General features: G+C 41.6%; 2 protein-coding genes across 8 annotated transcripts in view; one reads left to right on the forward strand and one right to left on the reverse strand.

Moving 5' to 3' along the window:
- Positions 1-22,593, reverse strand: part of SPP1 (secreted phosphoprotein 1) — a 34,687-nt gene that overhangs the window by 5,023 nt on the left and 7,071 nt on the right. The window contains exons 3-6 of the mRNA XM_065596138.1: positions 7,164-7,320; positions 2,406-2,585; positions 960-1,026; positions 804-854 (exon numbers count right to left, since the gene is read on the reverse strand). Coding sequence (XP_065452210.1) covers positions 804-854; positions 960-1,013 — 105 coding nt within the window. The 5' untranslated portion in view covers positions 1,014-1,026; positions 2,406-2,585; positions 7,164-7,320. The remainder of the gene's footprint in view (positions 1-803; positions 855-959; positions 1,027-2,405; positions 2,586-7,163; positions 7,321-22,593) is intronic.
- Positions 1-22,593, forward strand: part of SPARCL1 (SPARC like 1) — a 208,496-nt gene that overhangs the window by 759 nt on the left and 185,144 nt on the right. The window lies entirely within an intron of this gene.

Consider the following 22,593-nt stretch of genomic DNA (forward strand, 5'->3'; position numbering starts at 1 on the left):
GGTGGAGTACTCCACAGGATCAGGCCTTTGGATATTGGGCTGTTGTATACATTTACCAGAGTGTTCTGTCCATGCATTTAATGTGGATCTATCTATTTTTGAATATGAAACTCACTCTTAAATACACTGTGACTTTTGCAAAATATTCTGCAATACATTTAATAGCATACCGTGGAGTAGTGCATCTATAAATATACAAGTGAAACTTATCAAAATAAGTTTGTTTTATAATGAGGTGTCCTTGATTTTAAAACTCATTAGTTCCACTTCTATGGTAACTTGCGAGATTTTGGGGTGAGCTTACAGCACCAGATTCTGATACCCTTATTGACCCTGAGTCGTACCATACCCTAAGAACAGTCTCATTGAAATTAATGGGTCCATTCATGGAGTAAGGTGCTACTCAAGATGAATAAAAGTATCAGAATCCGGCCCACAGTGATTGGTGTGAATCATTAAGACTATGCCATACTGTAACTCCTTTTTAAAAAAAAAAAAAGAGTTTGAGTTTAAAAGTTTGTGATTAAACAAATGGATCTATAAAGATACGCAAGGGCACGTCTTTTAAAGGTATTAGGCCAGATACCCAGATGGTATAAATTGGCATAGTTCCACAGAAGTCAATGAAGCTACACTGATTTACACTAGATGAAAATCTGGCCATAAAATTCAAGTTCGGTAAAGTTTTGTGAACAACTATAGTTACAATGAATCAGAAAGTGCAATTTAACATCGCTGAGGTGGTGATGATTAAATAAGAAGTAAAGGAATGATAGAGAAGTTGGATTGTAAAGAGATCTTACGTGGTTTTCTTCAGAGCTCTCTGAGATGGCATGACGCTTCAATTTACTCACCTTGAGGGGAGAAGAGAGGAAAGAAATTTTCAGTATACATTCACTGTTAATATATGAAGGAAATATACAACTTTTTGCTTGTTGTTACATGTCTGATATACTTACTGGTAACGCAAAGGCGATGCTGATGAGGCACAAACAAAGCACTGCAATCTTCATTGTGATATTTTACCTGGAAAAGATATTGTAACGGTGAGTTGACAATACCAAAAAATTGCAAGCATACTATAGGCTTTTTGTTTCTCTCTTTGTGTTCCACTGTGCTCAGCTGAAGTTTCCGCTGAGGATTCAACCTCTCTCTCTGTCTCTACACCCTCTGCCCTGTTCTGCAGCTAATCAGAGGAGGGGAGCAGAATCTCAATAATCCCATGCCAGAAGAATTAGCTGTGTAGATTTTAATTCATTACTGAGTCTCTGCTCAAGTGTTACAAGAATTTTAAACCTGACACTTCAAAGTGCTAAGCTAGGAGCTGAGGATGTTCAGTCTCTCTCAAAATATAGTCCTGCAATCTGATGGTTTGAGCTAATGAGTGGAAAGCTTTAGGAATAAAAGAAAAATGCTGATAAAGGACCAGTTTAGTTTCATATAAACAGAGAAAGCAAGAAAAATATTTTTTGTCTCCCTTACAGTTAGTATAAATCTAGTTTTCAGAACATAATTTGAATTAATGTTGCAATAAAATAACTACAAAAATCAATTCATAGGAACAAAAGCTGCTTTTTGGCAGATCAAGTCTTTCCAGAAACTTGAAGCCAAGAGGCCCGTATCTGATTAGGTGTTGAAGGGCAAATTAAAAAACAAAACAGAACGCCAAACCAAACCAAAAAATGAAAAACCCCATGCAGAGTCTATGAGAAAAGGAAATTTGAGACAGAGATATTTGCTTTTAGGGAAGGAATACATTAGGTGTCCCTAAATCTCTGACTGCCAGAAGGTGGGACTGGACAACAGGGGATGGATCACTCAATAAATTGTCCTGTTTTGTTCATTCCCTCTGAAGCATCTGGCACCCCCCACTGTCAGAAGACAGTATACTGGGTGAGATGGACCATTGGTCTGATCCTCTATGACTGTTCTTATGTTCTAAACAATGCATTAAACAGATACTGTACTAGAAGTAATGACATTTCAATTGTTATAAAAGAAAAGTAAAATATCCCATCCAGGGTGCTCACTCAAAGCCCTGCAAGTCTGCCAGAAGAGAGTGGCATGTGATGTGACAATGATTACATTTTGGCAGTACACTCTTTTGTTTTCAAATGGCAGCTTCAAATTTCTAGCACTTGAGTCAGTGGCAGGAATTTAAACCACCTCCTTCCTCCATCCCTAAATGTACAAACAAACAGATCTAAAATGATAATTTAACATAGTGTGTTGCAGCCCTCTTTAAGACAACTTTACTGCTCTGAAAGATCACCCTTCAACAGAGGAATTAGAATGTTTTTAATGCTGAACTAAAAGCTAGACTATTTAAAACTCTATTGCCTGAAGTTCACATGAATAAAAACTTAATGCAGCCCCAAATGTTAGGTAGTGAAATGTGCATTTACCTTTCTTGGTGTCTGGATCAGAAGGGTAGAATCTAAATTGTTGTTAGCTTTCACTGTGCAGCAGTTCAAGCCAATTTGCTCTGAAAGGATTCAGACTTCCTTTTCTCTCCCCTTCTACTGCTTGACATCTGCAACCTTCTGGAATTTAAATGCTGTTCCAGACATCAGCCAGCCAATCCCCTGGAGGTGGAAAGGATGAGGTCATGAGGTTTCTTGCCACAGTCCTGCCCACATTCTCCTACACTTCCTCTTTGGTTTTGTGGCTTTCAAAGCAAACAAAAGTTACTCTATGGTTAAAACGTTACTTATGTTCAATATCATTAACCAGTTAGAATACACAGCATTCAGTATCACGTAGGAGGACTTCAGGGAACATATGTGTTCTGCTTTTGTTTAAGGTAGAATCAACAGTTGTCCAGAACTCTTTCATTCCTCCTTCCAAGCTTGGGAGATAAAAGCTCTTAGTTAATGTGTCACGGAGGATAAAAACCTGCCCTGAAAAAAGAATGGGTCAAATTCTGCTCTCAGTGATGTGTGTGTGTGTTACCCTGTTGGTTTCAATAGGATTGCACATTGGGCACTGGGAGCAGAACATGGCCCACTAGCTTTTGCATATAAATGATAGGGATGTTGATTTTTATGCAAATCTCCCAGCTGGTGTTCTGCTTCCAGAAAGTTGACAAGCAAGGTTGGCCCTAGAGTCACTGGAGCCCTAGGTAAAAAAAAGGTTTTGCCCTATCTCCCATATTTCTCCCGGTTCTCTTCCAGCTACTCCTCTGGATCCTTCCCAGTTTCATTTCTGCCTTCAAGGATGTTTCCTGATGTCAATTCAATCATTTACATTGGGTACCTTTGGTGCCAAATACACTCCAGAGTACTTTGATATAGTTAAGTTTTAAAGCAGGTGCAGTCGGATTCTTGGACATGTTTAGGACTAAACATCCACCCACTGCTCAAGAGTGAACTATAACAGGGGTGGCCTTTAGAAGTGAGGGACAGTGTGGATTGAAACTCCATAGTTATAAAACAGTGATGTGGTACAAGCCAGTTGATGGTCTCAATACTATTCCAGCAAAGTCTTCCTTAAATGTATTGCCCTAGACAGACCATGCTTAGTTTGAGTGTTGAAGAATCACTAAGTACCCACCTTGATTTCCTCAACACAATAACTAACTTTAATTTGAGACAGAAAGAAAAGTCCAAGTAGTATTTTAGAAAGCAAAACAGCATTCTAATTTCTAACCTGTTGGGAAAGGGGCATCTTTCTCTTTATCTCTGATCTCAGACAAAGCCAGATTGGATAATTAAACATAGATGCATACTAGAACATCAGTTGTGACAAGGTATCATCTTTTGTCTGTTACCAAGCACTTCTAGTTAATAGGAATTTAGCAGGTACCCATTATTCTTATTTAGTTAGCCCATGTACAGCAGACTGGAGATAATGAACTCTTCTGTCGGATGATTAGAAATACTGTGCAAAGCACAGCTTGAACATCAGGGAGGGATTTTCAAAAATACTCAGCACTAGTCTAACCCTAATCATTGACCTTAGTAGGAGAAAAGTTAGATCAATGCAGAGAGCTTTTGAAAATCCCACACCTAATTTATGCATATGGCGGCTGCTGATAGCAATATATGGACCTTTGGAATATTGCTGTAGATTCCCAATTCACAAGTACGTTGTGAAAATTAATTCTTGTTTGTAAAGTGCTTTGATACCCATGGAGGAAAGATGCATTGTAAGTGTGACCTAATTGTTACCTGAGTAATAGTTCTAAAAGTGTATACTCAAACTCTGAACATATATGTTTAGAATGAATAATTTAAACACTTAGTAAGACTCTCCACTTTTGAAGTCAAGTTGCTGTAGTTTATTACTAATGTTTTCAATTCTGTGCATTCAGGAACTCTTTAGTCGAAGTACCTAAAAATTTAAATGAAGGATTACACATAAAAAAGAAGTAAAGGGAACTATATTGTTTAGTTCGAGATTTTCAAAAATAGGCACCGAAAGTTAGGCTCTGAGTGGCCTGGTTTTCAAAAATGCTGATCACTTTGTGTCTCCCAGTGATTTGGGACTTTTGAAAACCAGCCCAGTTATTTAGGTATTTAAGCATGGATTTAGGAGTCGAACTTTAGATACCCATTTTTGAAAGTTTCAGCCTGAATATTAATTAATAGTGAAGCTGGAAAAACTAGGTATTTATAAATATTAATTAATATTTCTTTGCACTTAGGGACTGGTCCAAAGGTCACTGTAGTCAATAGAAATACTCCCATTGACTTCATTGGACCTTTAGTGGGTCAGGCCCTTAAATAGCATAGCACCTTTAGTCCAAGAATATCAAAACTCTCTACAAATTATTCTCACAATCCCCCTGGAAGGCAAGTATTATCTCTATTTGAACAGAGCGAGAAACTGAGGCACAGAGAAATTAAATGACTTATGCTTCCACACACATAATGCAGAGCAAATCAATGTGTAATCCTGTTTTAACCACTAGTAACCACTGCCTTCCATACTGAGCTCAGTGAAACCCACATTTTCTAGTTCATCCATTAATGAAGCACTGGAGAAACAAATACTACATTGCACAGAAAAAATAAATCATGATGTTTTGTTCTTCAAAACTGAAGTTTTCCCCTTTGTGAGAACCAATCTTTGACCTAAGGGGTACCACATTATTATGCAAATTGCTTCAGTATCTGTAAGAGCACGAACTAACTTTTAAACCTGCTAAACACATTTTTACTTTGGTGATTATGAATTATTTATTTCTCTGAAAGATCTGCCCTAGGAATGATTCTGGGGAAGTTCTCTGGCCTGTGCTATATGGGAGGGCAGACCAGATCATCACAGTGGTCCCTTCTGGCCTTGGCATCTATGAATTTCACAAGCACATCAGCATAAATTGGTTGGTGGAGCTCAGATACTTTACAACTTTATTCACACTGCAGTTTATTCAGTAACCAGCCATTTGAATAAATGACAACTTATAGGTAATGATTTCTGGGGTATTTGTTAGAACACCATCTTTCAAGGGTTAACCCTATGATCCCTAATAGGGTATTCATAGTAAGTATCAGGGGGTAGCCGTGTTAGTCTGTATCTACAAAAACAACAAGGAGTCTGGTGGCACCTTAAAGACTAACAGATTTATTTGGGCATAAGCTTTCGTGAGTAAAAACCTCACTTCTTCGGATGCAAGAAGTAAGTAGGTTATATTTCCAAACTACCACCAGATGGCAGTGCTTCTGAACACTGCTGTGTGTTTCTGTTGTTTATGCAGATACTCCGGGTTATAGAAGTATTGATTTCGTAAGAGCTAAAGATCAACAGTGATGTTTTGCTGTAATCCAGGGACAGGACATAAAGTGACTGTCAGTAAACTGCTATATTTTCATGCAAAATCAGATTATGTAAACCTGTATTAAATTTAGCATTTGTCTCATGTCTGTCAGTTGTGGTTACCCATCAGCAAGAAACAGTACAGTAATACCAAAGGTCTCCCTCCTCCGGATGGTACTGCTCAGCTGAGAACTCCTATATGCTGTGTAGTAGGTGAGTGCTTACTGAAAGCAGAAGCAAACTGGCTGCTAGAATGGAATGGAAGGATCAGTTTGCTATTTTTATTTACCATTTTAAAATGCTTAAATCTGGAGAGCATGAGTCAGAATATACAGGGGCAACATAAATAGCTCTCTGGAATCTGCATATGGTGGAGTTTCCACAAAGTAACTGGAAATGTGCAAAATGCAATTGCATGGGGATGTAATTAATTGCATGCAGGCAAGATCTGCTAGTCGCTTGTCTTGACACATGATCTTTTAACAACACTTAGTTCCATTTTGGATAACATCAGGAATGAGGTGTTAGACTGTTAAAGGTGAGGTGGTTATTTTTCATTGTAGAAATCCACTATCAATGCTTCTATATGCAACCTGCTATCTTTTTTTAAAATCATGAACTAGGTCTTCAATACAGTGACAGGAGCTGACAATAGTTCCTCTGGCCTATGTGGGAAATTCCAATCTGCCTATAGATGTGGCCATTATCCGTTTCCCCCACACCCATCCCTACTCCCGCTATCTTCCTCTCTCCTTCCGAATAATGACTTCCTTCTTTTGATGGAGCATTTCCCATCAGAGCTCTGTCTTACGTGGCTTGTCTGATACTGTATTGTGCAGATGATCTGGCTATGTCTTGAGTAGTAATCTGTGTTAGCATCAATGTCATTCTTTTTTATATACCATTAAACTAGACACGAGCCTGAACCAAAACCTGAGAGCTAAATACACCCAGACACTGGGTAGGTTTAGATCTAGATCTTGAGCTGAACTTTTCATCTTGAGCCCATCTCTCCTTGGGGTGGTTTATATGTACTATTTATGGAAGCAACAACATGTGGTTGTTTAGTGGAAGTCATTTGGGGTCATAGTGGAAGTAGGTTTGGGGTCACTTTGCAATGGTCACTGAAGGTAGGAGGTTGCCTTATGATGATTTTTTGGTATAAGTTTCACTGTACTTCCATCGCATAAACACACCGCACATCTCCAGACTCAGCCTGGACCCCTTTACTATCCGACAGTCCCCACACAGGCCAACTCCCATTAACTCAGTGGGAGTTGGCTTGTATGAGGACTATAGGATCACAGTGTCAGTAAAAGGTATCACTTTTAGTGAAAGTTTCTGGTTGTTAGTTTAGGGGGACAGCTCCAAATTTTCCATGCTATAAACTATTATAAACTAGCCACCTGAGATAAAGATCATAGAAATCAGTTCTTCTTGCTTCCGGGTGTAAGTTCATCCCCCAAGAGGCTCAGGAGAGATTCTTCTGTCCTTTGTAATGTATTGCATTAGTTTGTAAGTGCCATGTGGTTTGCTTTCCTCTGAAGCATCAGATACTGGCAACTGAAAGAGACAAGACACCACATCAGATGGACCAGCAGTCTGATCGTATATGGCATGCCCTTTGTTTCTACAATTCCATCTCATTATTTTAAAGTTAAAGCTCTGTTAACCAAAAAGTAAAACTACAGCCATTGTTACTTCATGATCCTGTAAGAATTTGGTTGTGCTACTGCAATGGGGAACCACCTAGCCACTAGAGGGTGCTATATTTAACTAACAAAGCCATGTGCCAGACACCGCACTGACTTCATTGGTGACATCTTCACTTGTTGGTAGACAAGATAATAACAGAACAAAAACAACGTGAAGCCCTGTTGTCTTGTGCCCCACAAGAAAGAGGAGGTGGGAGGGATAGGGAACAATGTCTTCCAGATGGAAAAGGACAAAATTGGGAAGGGCAGACATGTTATCTCCAAGTTTCTAAGAACACAAATGAAAAACTATTTTAAAAAATCACTTGGCAGTGCTCCTGTAAATAACATCTTTGCGGTCAGAACTTCCCAAAGAAAAGCAGTCTTAGTAGTAAATAGTGGTTTATATGAAAAACAACCAAAACCCAAAACATTTTTGCAGTGCATCTTGGAAAGAGATGTTGCTGAAAAGTGCCTCAAAAACTGGACTTTTTAGCCTTATGTTATATATCCCAAATACCCCTGAATTTCCTGTCTAACAAAAGCCCCAGAGCAGGAGACATGTTCGTAGTTACAGTTCACATTTTTGCCTTTGCACAGACAACATATATCGTAACATCTGCTTCCATTTCCCGAAGAGCACTCTTTCTACTTAGTTTAATTACATCCATGGTGAAGAGAGAAAAATTGGCTGCCGAACACTTTGGAAAAGAAACGGCACCAGTGATCCTTGTGTCTGAAAACACAAGCTTATTACATTCAAAGGTCAGAATTTGCTAATGTAGGTACACAAAGTTAAACACACAACCCCATATGTGGGCACCTAAATAGGGTGCTTAACTTTAGGTATCTATATTTGAAAATGTTGGCCCCAGATGTTAGTCTTTGTTTATATGCAACATGTCAATAAGTCTCATGATCCAGAATTTGGGTGTTGTTTTGACTGTCATGGTGACTGTCATGGTGGAAGCATGAATCTGTTGCACATTTATACTAAAGTCCCTTTACACCATATAATTTACATCTTCCTTAAGGTCCTTCTATACTGCTAGAGCAGTAGGGGCCTTAATGTAAATGAGAATGAGGGCCCATATTTCTAGCATTACAAAGACCCTTTACTATCTGTGCAATAGACTATTAGAAGTAAATATTTATATGATGGTAGCACCAGGGTTGCCAATTTTGGTTGGATGTATTCTTGGAGGTTTCATCTCATGACATAATCTTCAATTAAAGATTAATCTTTAATTCCTGGAGACTCCAATACTGGAGGGCTTGGGGGAGGTGTTTTTGTTGTTAGCTTGAAAAAAATACAGATTTACAGAGCCTATCGTGCAAATTTATCATCTTGTATAACAGGGATAAATCATGCCTGCAAACCATGCGTCAAAGTCATGAAATTGGCTACACATGCAATAAAAAAAATAAGGTATTCAAAAGTTTAACAAATAGAGGGAGAGCACCGAAGATGCTCCTTGCCTGGGGCGCCATTTGATCTAGGGCTGGCCTTGGTTACAAGGCTGTCACACTCTCAGACATCAGAATGACCTTTATTAATGCAAAATGGCTACCACCAAGTTATGGCTAATCCTAAATGTTCAATTCAAGTGGACTTTATATTGTCTTTGGAATCATTTGTGGTGATGTTAATATCCTGGGATCATGGGCCCTCTCACATGCAAGATCCATCACACTGCTCTGTTCTTACTAGTAATAGGTAATCCTCGAAAGGTTCCGAGGGTTCAGTTCAGAGAAGCAGCCAAAAATTAAGGGAAAGGGAGTCTGCTCTGGGTTCTCGAAGTTTGTAGCTGTGTGAACATCCTCCATCCCCATTCACTGTACTTCCTGAATCTCTAACTCACGCTAAGCTCAAGTGGGTGTTCGAGGTTCCATGCAAATGCTTTGCACAAACTCTAAATATTTGTTTCCTGAGTAACTTTAAAGCATTAAATAAAGAAAAAAAAGTGAGACACCAGGAAGAAGCTGGTTTCCTCAAAGGAAAATATTGCATGGATTTAGAGGCAGTTCCATAACAATATGGGTGTCAGTTTCCCAGTCACTCCCTCCACCGTTCCAAGCATGCTTGTGTGTCAGGCTAAACAACGTGTGCACATGGCAGGTTTTGTTTCACACTTATTCAGTGAATGAGACAGATTGCAATACATTTTCCAGAGCCTGCCTTTGCATTTCTGGGAAGGTTGCTGGTTACAGCACTATGCACAGACCCTGCCCAAAGATCTTAGGAGATGATTATTTGGGAGACAACCCAAATTGAACAGAGTCATTCTGCATTAAAAGTGTCTGCATGTAATCTTTGATTCCATCCCTGCCTCCACTTCAGAAACTGAGCCAACCTGCTTGCTTCTTCCAAGCCTGAAGATCAGTTTACATTTTCAAACCTCTTTTTAAGAGAAAAGATCTAGAAACTTTTCAGAATTTGAGAGCTAAGATTTTCTCTTGTACATTTCTAGCTCCACAAACCGGAGGTGCTGTGAGCTAAAAGTAGGTCCTGGGTTTTGTAGGGCCCAAAGGCTGGCTCTGACACTGGCGGATATAGAATCAAGATGTCTGTGGTTTACTGAAATTTAATCCTGCTAAACTATTGTCTTTGGACATTTAATGCCACCTACAAAAGTCCATGCAAGATATTTCTCCAATTCTTATGCCCCATTGACATATTTAATACTGCCATCTATGGAGTAACAGCTCAGAGATTAATTGGACTCAGAAATGTCAGATTATTTTCAAGTCACTTCAGTTGCTAGTGTGGAAAGTGAGTCACCATATATTTCAGTATCTAATATAAGCTTTAAAACAACTGAAAAAAATCTACATATATTTGTTTGCCCTGGGTGCAGTTTTTTGTTCCCATCAAAAACAAAAATAGGCAAAAATGTTCAAACCTGGATGCCTGAAGTTAGTCTAAAAATCAGGCAGTTTTCATTTAGGTGCCTAGCTATGGATTTGGGTGCCAAGTTTAAACGTGTTGACTTTATACATGAACTAGGAATCTGGTTCTAGTTTGCACTAGTATTATATATGAACTAGAATAGAAGACACATTCCTGTTACCTGCAGGAAATTCCACGTTCCCAGTGGAGCAATTGAGTATGGTGTTAGGGACTCTAGGTATTGGATACCATTCGGGTCAAGTATTTGAGAACCAAAGGGTGTAATCTTGTAGCATACTGAGCTGTTCCAGCAAGGTGCTGAGTGCCTCTGTGACGGTACCTCCCATAAGGCTTTATGGAAATATGCTTAGAATGTGTTTTATGCTACATATGCCATGTAACATATCTCCGGAAAGGTGATGATCTACTGAATGTATTAATCTTATTTGTATGCATGTATCATTTTTGTATTCAAAATTATGAATGTTGGCTGTGTACTGGCTTGGTTTCTAAATAACCTTAGTAGAGCATTTGGTCAGTTCCTGGAGAAAGGAATGTTGAAATTAAGTACCTAATCAAGAAACATTTAAAGGACAATGGATCTTGGAATGCTCCAATCCACGTAAGAAGTCTACTTGAGGACATTCAAGGTAGCATGTGAACAATGGATGAGTCCATGAGATAAAACCCATGAGTCGTGCATGGACATGTGACTTGCCCAGGTGGCTCCTAAAACTCCATCTTGGAGCTGGACTTTGGATAGGAGTGAGGAGGGGGTCTCCACCCACAAGAGAAAGTCTATTTAAACCCTTGGGAGACCCCTCCATTTGGTCTTCAGCTGGCTAAAGAGAGGAGCCATCATGAAGAATCCCCTAGCTACCACCTGAACTGGAATAAGAGCTGTACCAGTTGAAAGAATTGTGCCCAGGCCTGGAAGGTGTCCAGTCTGAGGAAAAAACTTACTGAAGCATCTCTGAGGGTGAGATTATCTGTATTCAGTTTGATTAGACATAGATTTGTGTGTTTTATTTTATTTTGCTTGGTGACTTACTTTGTTCTGTCTGTTACTACTTGGAACCATTTAAATCCTACTTTCTGTATTTGTTAAAATCACTTTTTACTTATTAACTCAGAGTATGTATTAATACCTGGGGGGAGCAAACAACTGTGCATATCTCTCTATCAGTGTTATAGAGGGCAAACAATTTATGAGTTTACCCTGTATACGCTTTATACAGGGTAAAATGGATTTATTTGGGTTTAGACACCATTGGGAGTTGGGCATCTGAGTGTTAAAGACAAGAACACTTCTGTGAGCTGCTTTCAGTGAAGGCTGCAGCTTTGGGGCAAGTAATTCAGATCCTGGGTCTTTGTTGGAGCAGATGGGTGTGTCTGGCTCAGCAAGACAGGGTGCTGGAGTCCTGAGCTGGCAGGGAAAGCATGGGTAGAAGTAGTCTTGGCACATCGGGTGGCAGCTCCCAAGAGGGTTTCTGTGATCCAACCCGTCACACCATCAGTGCCCACTGAAGTGAGCTTCGAAACTACCCTTCTGATTAATCCCAAAGCCTGAGCACCACAGCAGATGTAACTCTCCAGAATTAAGGAAAGGCAATAGGACCTGGGCTCCTCAATCCTTTAGGTGCTTTGGAGAATCTCCCCCTAAATGAAGTCAGGGGGATTTGAGGACACTTAGCATCTTGCCAGAGCTGGCCCTAGTCCCAAGAAAACTGAAGCTGGTTGAAAGTGCTAGGACTTTATCTTGAGTTGTTTTTTTCGAGGGGCAGGGGGAAGAGGAATGCTGGTGACATAAAAATTGTTTCCCCCACCACACCCACTTTCTTGAATTCATTTATTTTCCTCTTTTCAGTCCTTATGACATTTTCTCTTTCCACCAAGCACAAAAAAAAGGGGAATGATGGAATTTTTTGCAACTGCAGAAGTAGAAGGAAGGAAAGGGGTTTTCTTAGTCTTGTGAAACTGTGGAAAGTCACAAGATGTCTGTTTCACTGACTGTGGGAAACTTTTTAGCAGAGCATGATGGAAATGACTATCTGGGGCTACAGCATACCCACTCTCATCTGCACTCATCACTGCTGCCACTGCATGAAGGACTCCTCCAGCCCTCACATGGCCAAGAAAACAGGAGGGAGAAAAGGTAACAGGAGAGCATGGCAAGGAGCAGGTGTAAGCAAAGGACTAGGGGCCAACTTCTGTTCTCGGTTACACTGATGTAATGCTACCGAGTGCACGGAGATCATGGCCGACGTTCTGAAGCTGTTGATTAATGAAATTATCCTTTTCAATCAACTGCAACTATATTGGCTAAAAGCATGCCGCTGCTTTGCGTTTATTTTTAATTCCAGAGCTATGATACAAGAAGTCAAGGGTGTGCAGGTCTACATGGTGTGCTAGGTACACATGTGTGCATTTGACCCTCTTCAAGGCAGAGGGTGAGATACATTTGTATCCGCCATCCTTTAGCACATTACACTAAGGCTGTAGAAGCACAGAGTCAGAAGGGATCACAAGGGTCATCTAGTCTAACCCTCAGGTCTACACTTAGGCAGGGTGTAGAGTACAGGTACTACATGTGTAGCTGCATGGTGCAGGGAATGGTTCCAGAAGGGGGGAGGCACTAGGCCACTGCAGGAGGAGGTGCTGCTTGGGCATGTAGGGAGCCCACGTAGGCTACATACCGTGGGGAGCCGTGCTTCGCTGACTTCACTGCTATTTATACCCATGCTAGCTGGGCATGCAATGTCTGTACTCTACACACCACTGTAAGTGTAGACATACCCTACGTTGGTACCATTGTGCTATATGGCAACTTCAGAGCTCAGTGACAAACTCAAGATAGTTTAACCTAGCTAGTCCATGCTGAAGTCCACCATGTTGCAGCTTCACTTCCATCAGTACCCAAGCTAGCTACAGTAAAGTAGCTCGGACACGTCTACTTGTGCTACAGTTATGCCCCTGGATTGTGGAGTGGGCACACGCTTAGTATGGGGATGAGCTAGTCTGCAAGATGGTGCCACAAATCCCCTGAGGCAGACTTTTTCAAATCTTTTAAAATGTCCACTTCCCTGGTAAACACTTGGAGCTGGGAATCTGGAAAATTGGCCAGTGTTATGTAATTAACCTCTTGAACCCTGGGCCACATATCTGTCATCATCTGTACAGGAGACCTTTTGTCTGCCATCCTTTCTGACCCTGCCACTATCTCTACAAGCTCCTAGGGCGGATTAAGGTAGTGGCATTGTGATAGGTTCAGGCTTGCTTGAATGGTTTGTGGTCTTTCCAATTAGCCCAGTCTAAGTTCGGAGTATGGTTACAAACCCAGTAACCAAGCGACTGTTGTGTGGTTTCAGGTTTTGCCCAGCTCCAGATCCCAGCCTAGTGTTGTCTGAGGTGAACTGATGCAGCAGTGAGTCAGAAAAACACCAATAATCTGTTACGGGATGTGTGTGTGCATGCGTGGGGGAGGAGTTCATGGTGAGGGGACAGAGAGGAAAAAAGCCAACTGTAGGGTTGGGGGGAGGAAGATTAAAGAGTTGGGGCTGGAAGTGGGAGGAAGTATCTTTGCCAGGGAACTGGCCTGATTTTGTGGTGGAACCAGAGCTCATTGAATGAGTCCTTGATTTCACCCTATCCCACCACCCTGACTCACAAGCAGATTCTCTTTTTTTTTTTTAAATTAATAGTAAAGGGATTATTTTTGGATTGAAAAAGACCCAGGGAGAGGTACTGCAGGATTAAGCTTCAGTGCTGAAGCTTGTCATTTTAATACTGGAGCTGAAGAAACAAGACAGAGTTGATGTGTTGGTGGAAGTGTCCATGACCATATTTTGGTTCTGTAGATTTTAAGTCAGGTAGAGTAATCAGATCAGATACAGTAAGAACTGTCCCAAACTCAGATCTGACTGTGTTTTGTACTGAGATTTAGGGAAAGTTTAGTTAACTTTTTACATTTTTAAAATGTGCATTTCTTTTTTTAGGACAGGGCTGGAAGTAGAAATACAGACACAGCATGAAGGTGTTTTATTGGTAATATTTTGCCCAGTACACATGTCCCAGGAACTAAGTGTGAACTGAAGCCAATGTACGCTAAGCCAAAATGAGACCAGGCAGTAGAGCTGGCCAGAATAGGGAATTTTTGTTCTATGCCAAATTTTGAGATTTTTAAGTTTAAAAAAAAGGTGCCTCAAACTGGGATGAAGAGTCAACATTTTTCACAAGATTATAATTCTGAAATATTTCATTTTGGAAGCTCCAAAAAAAGATCCCATTGCCTGGGCTGTCCAGTTACCCAAGCTTTCTAGCTCCCCAGCTCCCTGGTTGGCTGGCAAGCTGGCCATGCAACTAGGGAACTGGACAGCCAGACAGCTGGTAAGATGGGAAGCCCAGGTAGCCAGGAGCCCAGCAATCTACGGGGGAGTAGGAACCAGACAGCCTGTCAATCAATCATTGCCCTGTTCAGTTCATTCCCTGGAAGCATCTGGCACTGCACTGGCCCCTATCAGTAGACAGGATACGGGGTTAGATGGGCCATTGGTGTGACCCAGTATGGCCTTCTTATGGTCATTCGGGGAGCTGGGCAGTCCACCACGCAGGGAGCCTGGGTTCTTGGGGAGCTGGGTGGACTGGCAGGAAATCCGCCTCCCCCAGCCTGCTTAGTTTCTGTTGAAAGTTTAGACAGAATCAACGCATTGCCACAAAAATGCATTAATTCCACCAAATCAGCATTTCCCCTGCAAAACTATTCAGCTGGAAATATTTTAACCAGCTCTACCTGTGTGCAATACATTGCTATGGAGGCCCCACCTTCCTTGCAAATACTCTTCAGCAGGGAAATCTTAGAGGAGAGTTTGTTTTGGGATGTAAAATTCTAAGATAATAGCATCCAGATTTAGGGAGAACGTTTTGCATATAATTTGATGCTAGCTATACAGAAAGATTATCGGTTGAGTATGTAAATATAAATTTGGCAGAGCAAATAGGAAACGGTGGTTGGCACATGTACACAGAGAAGGAAAACGAGCAGTAGATATACATTAAGGAAAGGAAAGGAAAGGAAAGGAAAGGAAAACCCTAGAAACATGTTTAGTCACCAGGCTTTAAAGCAAACCATGAGAGAGACAGCCATGTATTGGGAAGCATTAAGTAGCTGGGAACAGATCACTGGGAGGCATGAGGTAAATCAATGCTGCTGGCTGTTCATAGAATCTTATTTAGCAGACTGAAGTCAAATGACTTCGCTTCACCCCTGGAAAATGTGACTAGAGATGGTGACAGGCAGTTTTTGGAAATGACCTCTTTCCTAAGGGGAGAAACTTGTCCTGTTGAGCCAAAAATAAAAAGAGGACCTAATTCACATCTAAACAATTGGTTAGACAATGCAAAGCAGCAAGTGTTTTTGGTTTTAGAGCTGTGTTGGTCCCATCTCAGCCAGCAGAATAAGAAGAATCCAGAGAGGGGTGAGCCAATCTTAAAATACCAGCCTAATAAACATGTTATAAGAGGGAAAAGATGGATACCTTGCTGAATAATAGAGAGACAAGGCACAGTCATATCTTTTATTTGACCAACTTCTACTGGTGAGACAAGCTTTGGAGACACACAGAGCTCTCCTTCACATTAGAAGACAGAATAGTGTTGTTCTTATATGATGGGAACTGAAGAAGGGCAGCATTCAAACTCTGACACTCTCCCAACTGTGAACCCTACACCCTGTATTTGATCTCTGGCCAAACTAGCTTTGCAGGCAGGGTCTATCCTCCCCTTTCACACTGTGGGGGTGATGGTCTCTGCACTGCCCTCCTATAGGCAGGTATGGAAGGGACACTGACAGTGGGCTAGGGAGAGTGTCTGCATTGCAGCCCTGTTGTGTGGTAGTTTGTTCACCTGCAGAGAGCCCAGTTGCTCGTGTAGTGCATGCAAGTGAAGCAAAGCACCCTGCCATTTGCTCACATATGCAAAGACTGCTGGAAATTCTTTGGTCAAAAAGTTGGAGGCCAGACTGTGTCATGGGCTGGGAATCTCATTAGAATGGCCATTCTGAGAAGCAGCCCCTGGTTTTGACCAAGTCAAATAGACCTTTCTTGTAGTATTTTAGCACTTCCACTTCCCGTCCCAGATGGAGCGAGGGAGTGCAGAGCCATGTGGAAATGAAACAAGTCCCACTGACTAATAGGAGCAGTATCCGGTCCAAAGTTCACCATACTTTTTCAAACTTCAGAAGGGGTTCTTGGCATACATTGGTTTAGCTCCCTTGATGAAATGAAGCTATGCTGACTTATACCAGCTGAGCATATAGCCTCCTAGAGAGTATTTAATGAAGTTTCGGGCTGTTTCTTCTTTCATCCAAACTGATTCACTTAGCCCTAGTGACAATACATGTGTGTCCTACTGTAAATGAAAGGTTGTAACATAATATAGTGTAACCAGCTATGTGGAACCCACTGCAAAAATCACAGGTGTTGGAGACAGTGAGAAGATACCATCAAACTATACATCAGGTAAGAGTCTGAGGGATGACTAATGACCCAGCAGTCTCATAATCCACAATCTTTTTTTTAAACAAACTTTTCACTCTTTTTTTACATCACATGTTGATTGAAGTTTTCTGATTGCATGTTTTATCCATGTTGTCCAAAACCTTTTGAGGCTGAGATATTATTGTAGTGCTTTACCACTGGCCTGTTCCTAGGCTGATACTGCTGGAATGAGACAGAAGAGTGCATTAGGGTCAGTAGTACTCATCTGTCATAGGCGGAAAGTGTTAGATGAATTATTCCAAATGAATTAATTTGTTCTTCGCATGCTCTAACTCTATGTGCAGCTGAGTCATATTACTTTGGCCAATATTTTTAATATGAAACAGTTGCAAGTCAAACTTAAAAGGGCAAGGATTTTTGGTAGAATAGATTTATTGCTTGATCATAAATGTAAATTAGGCAAAACAAAGCAGTGTTGGTTTTATAATATGGAGGTCAAATGGGTCTCAATACAGACAGTGGTAGATATGTCTGAATTACATATATGTGTGTTCTTTTTAGAAGTTTACTAAATAGATAAAATACTCACTTTCTACCTGAGGAGATGTCCTTGGGTGTAAAACCAACGCTGTAGAAATTTGTGTTCAGTTGCTCTGTATAGCTGTGAAGTCACTATTTGTGTCATCTAAGACTCAATGGATTCAAGGGATTCCACGGGTGCAAATTTTTGGAGTAAGTACCTTTCTTTCAACTCATTCTTTAAAACCCTTCTATTCCATCAGGCTGACAATGGCCTCAGCTGAGCACTTCCTTCGTAATCGCACTATATACCTGCTCATGCCTTTAGACTGGAAGCTCTTTAGAGCAGGGACCTTGTCCTCCATATGTTAACTACCATAAAGTCCTGACTATCTATGGCACTATATACGTAATAATCAATACTGATTCGTGTGACTTGTTTTTCCTTTTAACCAGCTAGTGATGTAACTTGATCAAAATTTAATAGCTGGGGTCAGATGGGGTTAGCAACAGCAGCTTCTGCCACTACATCCATTTTCCTGTGCTTCAAAACAATGCCTGAGTAGCCTTTCCTACTGTAATGAAGGAACAAGTCTTTTTCACATGGGATACGGAGACCTTATCTAGCCAAGCACATCAGCTCCTCCACTGAATTGACGTTCGTTCCTTGTACCCTGTGATTAGCGTGCAGGGATTTTTTGGCACGAAGGTCAGTACTTTTAATGTGTTTGCAGTGGGGCTGAGAGACAGCCGTTTCTGATTCTCCTCTGATAGAGGGGCATAGCAAGGTGGTAGCTGAGGGGGGACAGGCCCATTCTTTGGGCAGAGACCACACCCAAGCTCCATACTTCACAGAACCCCAGGCCAGCAGCTTCGGACACTGCCTCCGCCACCCAGGGCTGGCCTTACCATGAGGCGAACCGAGGTGGCCGCTTCAGGTGCCAGACTGTGAGGGTGGGAGGGGAGACCACTAGGACCCAGAGTGTAGAAAATTGTGTCTGCTGCTGGTGCATATGTATTCTCTCTGCTCTAGATGCAAAGAGATGGTGGAGTGCTGTGCTGGAGGATATAAGCGACATACCAAGGAGGCAGGAGAAAAGGTGAGAAGGAATAACAGAAAGAAGCAGGAGCTGCAGGGAGAGAGAGAGGAGAGGTACATAAGAGGCTCCTCTAGCACCCCCAGGAGCCTGGACTGATTAACACCAGCTTCTCAGGGAGTTTCCTGCTGCTTCCCTGAACCCACTTGAGGAGAACAGGCAGTCAACTGAAGTAGTAGGAGCCAGTTAGGCCCTTAAGATGCTGATATCTTCCCCCACTCAGGCCCTGCTACCAGCCTGCTTATTTATTTGTCCCCTTCAATTCAGTGTTGAGAGCCACTATAGCTGGCACAGAACAGCAGTCCTGAGTGAAAGAAGAAAAATGCCCCTCTAGGGCAGCATTCAAAAAAAAAAAAATTAAATTAATGGAGAACTGTCCAAGAACTCCTAGAACTGGAAGAGATCTTGAAAGGTCATCGAGTCCAGCCCCCTACCTTCACTAGCAGGACCAAGTACTGATTTTGCCCCAGATCCCTAAGTGGCCTCAAGGATTGAGCTCACAACCGGGGGTTTAGGGGGCCAATGCTCAAACAACTGAGCTATCCCTCTCCCCAAGCAAGCAAAAGGAAGCTTTTCTATCTAAGCAGGAAGGAGCTCTCCTGAGATGCATAGACACAAATGTTCACAGTGAGCCTTCCGTCCCCAGTGAGGATGTGAGTGGATGCCTGATCTTCCAGTTAGAGTGCAGGTGACCTGGCAGCTACTGCAGCATCCATATCTCCATCTCAAATGGATGTAACCATGCACATTCCTGAAGAAGAGTGTAGATCAGAGAAGAGTGTGGTGGAGGCGTAAGAAACAGCTGCTGCTGAGTTTAGTTCCTTAAGTCTAGATGATCCAGGACTCTGGACCCACTTGAGCAATAGCCTGAGGGACTTCCTTGGACTGCATGGGCACAGCAAGTGAAAAACTTCATGTTCCCCAAAGACAATGAAAATAAAAGTTTCCATCCAACACATTACTGGCATGAAATCCCCAATGGTGACAGAGTGGAGAGGCCATGGCTTATGTACTCAAAAACCCAGAATGGTGCATACTGTTTTTGTTGCAAACTCTTCCAGTCTAATGTTCCAGCCACATTGAGTTCTACAGGAACAAAGGACTGGAAAAATCTGGCATGCCATGAGAAGGCAGCAAATCACCAGAGAGCATTCCATAGGTGGAAAGAGCGTGAGATGAGACTAAGGTTAAAGGCCACCATAGGTGATCAGCATCAAGAGGAGATTGCATCAGTCTCTTTACTAGCAAAATGTTCTGAAAAGGCTTATTGCTATTGTGAGAATGCTTGCTACGCAAAACCTAGCACTGTGTGGCACTTCAGATCAGCTGTATGTGCCAAACAATGAACACTTCCTTAAAATTGTGGAGTTGATGGTGGAGTTTGATGCTGTACTCCAGGAGCATTTAAGAAGAGTCACCACCCAAGAAATGTACACACCACTACCTTGGAAAAACAATTCAAAATGAGATCATACAGTTACTGGCAACAAAAGTCAAACAGAAGATTGTGGCAGATCTGAAGTCAGCAAGGTATTACTTGTTATTCTGGACTGCACACCTGACATCAGCCATACGGAACAAATTACTTTAATGGTGCATTTTGTAACAACAACAGAACCTAGTGAAACTGTCCCTGCAATGGTGACTGTCAGAAAGCATTTTCTAGAATTTATTGACATTGATACTACAGGTGCTGGTATGACATGTGCTTCTTAAAAGCTGGAAGATGTCAGCTATCACAATTCCCATGACAGGTCAGGGCTACGATAATGGTGCCAACATGGGAGGAAAGAACAGAGGAGTGCAGACATGGATCCGAGAGTTAAACCCTCGTGCTTCTTTTGTCCCATGCAGTTCTCATTCATTGAACTTGGTGGTCAGTGATGCAGCATCAGCTTCTAGTGAGGCTGCTGAATTTTTTAATGTAATTCAAAGCATCTATGTATTTTTCTCTGCATCAACTCATTTATGGCAAATTTTGAAGCAACATCTGGGAACATCCTCTCTGACACTGAAACCATTGAGTGCCGTATGATGGGAAAGTCGAGTGGAGGCCATAAAGCCTATCAAACACCAAATTGAGAAGATAGATGATGCCATAGTTGCCATTATGGAGGATAATGCTATGACAGAAACTATTTGTGAGAGAACAGTGGCAGAGGGAAATGGAATCACCAGAAACATACATAACTCAGGGAGTGGTCCCATAGTCAGTGAGTTTTGCCTAGGTAAGTAGTCAAGGGTTTGGCCCTAGGTGGTGACTATTAATATAAGAAAGTCCACAAAGAGATCATGAATGTCCCTGGAATAACCATTTGAACATTCCTGGATACAAAGGCTAACCAGATTCTGGCTAAGGATGGTCTGCAAAAACAGACAAGGCATAAATATCTGCCTGGGACAAGCCAACCTCAAATACAACGTGGCATTATATTTTAAACACCCCACCACCACCCTGCCGTTACACTAGTCTAATCTAACTTGTATTACACTAACTTACTATCATTATGGATACTGAAAGCAAATAACACAGGCACAAGATAAATAAAAGTAACCTGGCTGTGTAATTGAATCCCACCCCACATAGGTTTTAATTATCTTCCCTTTTACTGGAAGTCCTGTCCTGTAGACATAAGTGGGAAAATGAGATGCACACGTGTGCAGATTGCACACTGGAGATATGCGAACCAGGAGCGGTTTATAATGTGGCTATGCAGACATTACTAATTGAGGCTTAGGGTACCAATTGTCCTAGGGTTATGTCGGTTTCACCAATACATCGCCTTCCTAACAATTGTCTGTCCATTTTGCTTTGTGCTGGTTTGCCTCCCATCCACCCACAGCAATAACATGAAAAAAGGAAGAGAATGACTGTGCACTGAGTTGCTGCACACTAGAATAACTGCTACACATGTGACAATCTTTGAGAGTTGAGTGTTGTTCTAGGGCTGAATTAGCAGTGCTGGAGGACCAAACTAGTAAATCACTTAAATCTATACAATCAACACACACAGCATATATATGCACTGCTTTTTAAATAGCGCTTTCATATAGTCATCAATTTTAAAGGCCATAAGAGATCATCATCAAGGGAACATCTACACCACAGATTGGGGGGTAGTGATTGATCCCCGATCACTCTGCCGTCGACTCCTATATTCCACCATGGCAAGAGGCGGAAGCGGAGTCAACGGGGGAGCAGTGGCAGTTGACCCTGTGCCATGAGGACACGAGGTAAGTCGACCTAAGATACGCAACTTCAGCTACGAGAATAGCATAGTTGAAGTCGATGTATCTTATGTTGACCCCCCCCAGTGTAGACCAGGCCCTAGTCTGACATGCTGTATATCACAGGGCATAGAATTTCATGCCGTTACTCCCTATTTTATGCCCAATTACTTGTATTTGACCAAAACATATCTTCCACAAAGATACTGAGTTTTGATTTGAAGATGTAAAGAGACAATCTACCACTTCCCTTGGTAGTTTGTGTCTATGGCTAATCGCTCTCTTCTCTTAAAAAAAAAAAAAAAAAAAAAAACACACACATGTGCCTTATCTCTAATTGGAAGTTGTCTGGCTTCCAGCCATTGGTTCTTGTTATGCCTTTCCCCCATTACATAAAGGAGACTGATATACCTGGTATTTTCTTCCTGGGAAGGTAAGTTATACACTAATCAAATCACCTCTTGATCTTTTTGATAAGATCATCAGAATCAGCTTCTTAAATCTTTTACTGGAAGATATTTTCCAACCCTCAAATCATTTTGGTGGCTCTCTTCTGCATCCTCTCCAACTTCTCAACATCCTTTTTAAAATGTTGACACCAGAATCAAATGCAGTACTCCAGTGTGGGTCTCACCAATGCCACATACAGAGGTAAGATCACCTCCTTCTTCTTACACACTACTCCCCTGTTTATACATCCAAAGTTCATGTTATTACCCTTCCTCCCCCCCCCCCCCGCCCCTGACAGCATCACTAGCAGTTCAAGTGAAGTTGTCCACTATGACCTCTAAACCTTTTTCAGAGTTGCTTCTTTCCAGATACAGTGCCCCATTCGGTAGGTGTGGCCTGCATTCTTTGTTCACTTTATTGATAAAAATATTGAATAGCATGGGCTGTAATACTGCCTCTGTGGC

The sequence above is a fragment of the Chrysemys picta genome, chromosome 5 (assembly GCF_011386835.1).
Source record: "Chrysemys picta bellii isolate R12L10 chromosome 5, ASM1138683v2, whole genome shotgun sequence".
In the NCBI taxonomy this organism is placed as follows: Eukaryota; Metazoa; Chordata; order Testudines; family Emydidae; genus Chrysemys; species Chrysemys picta.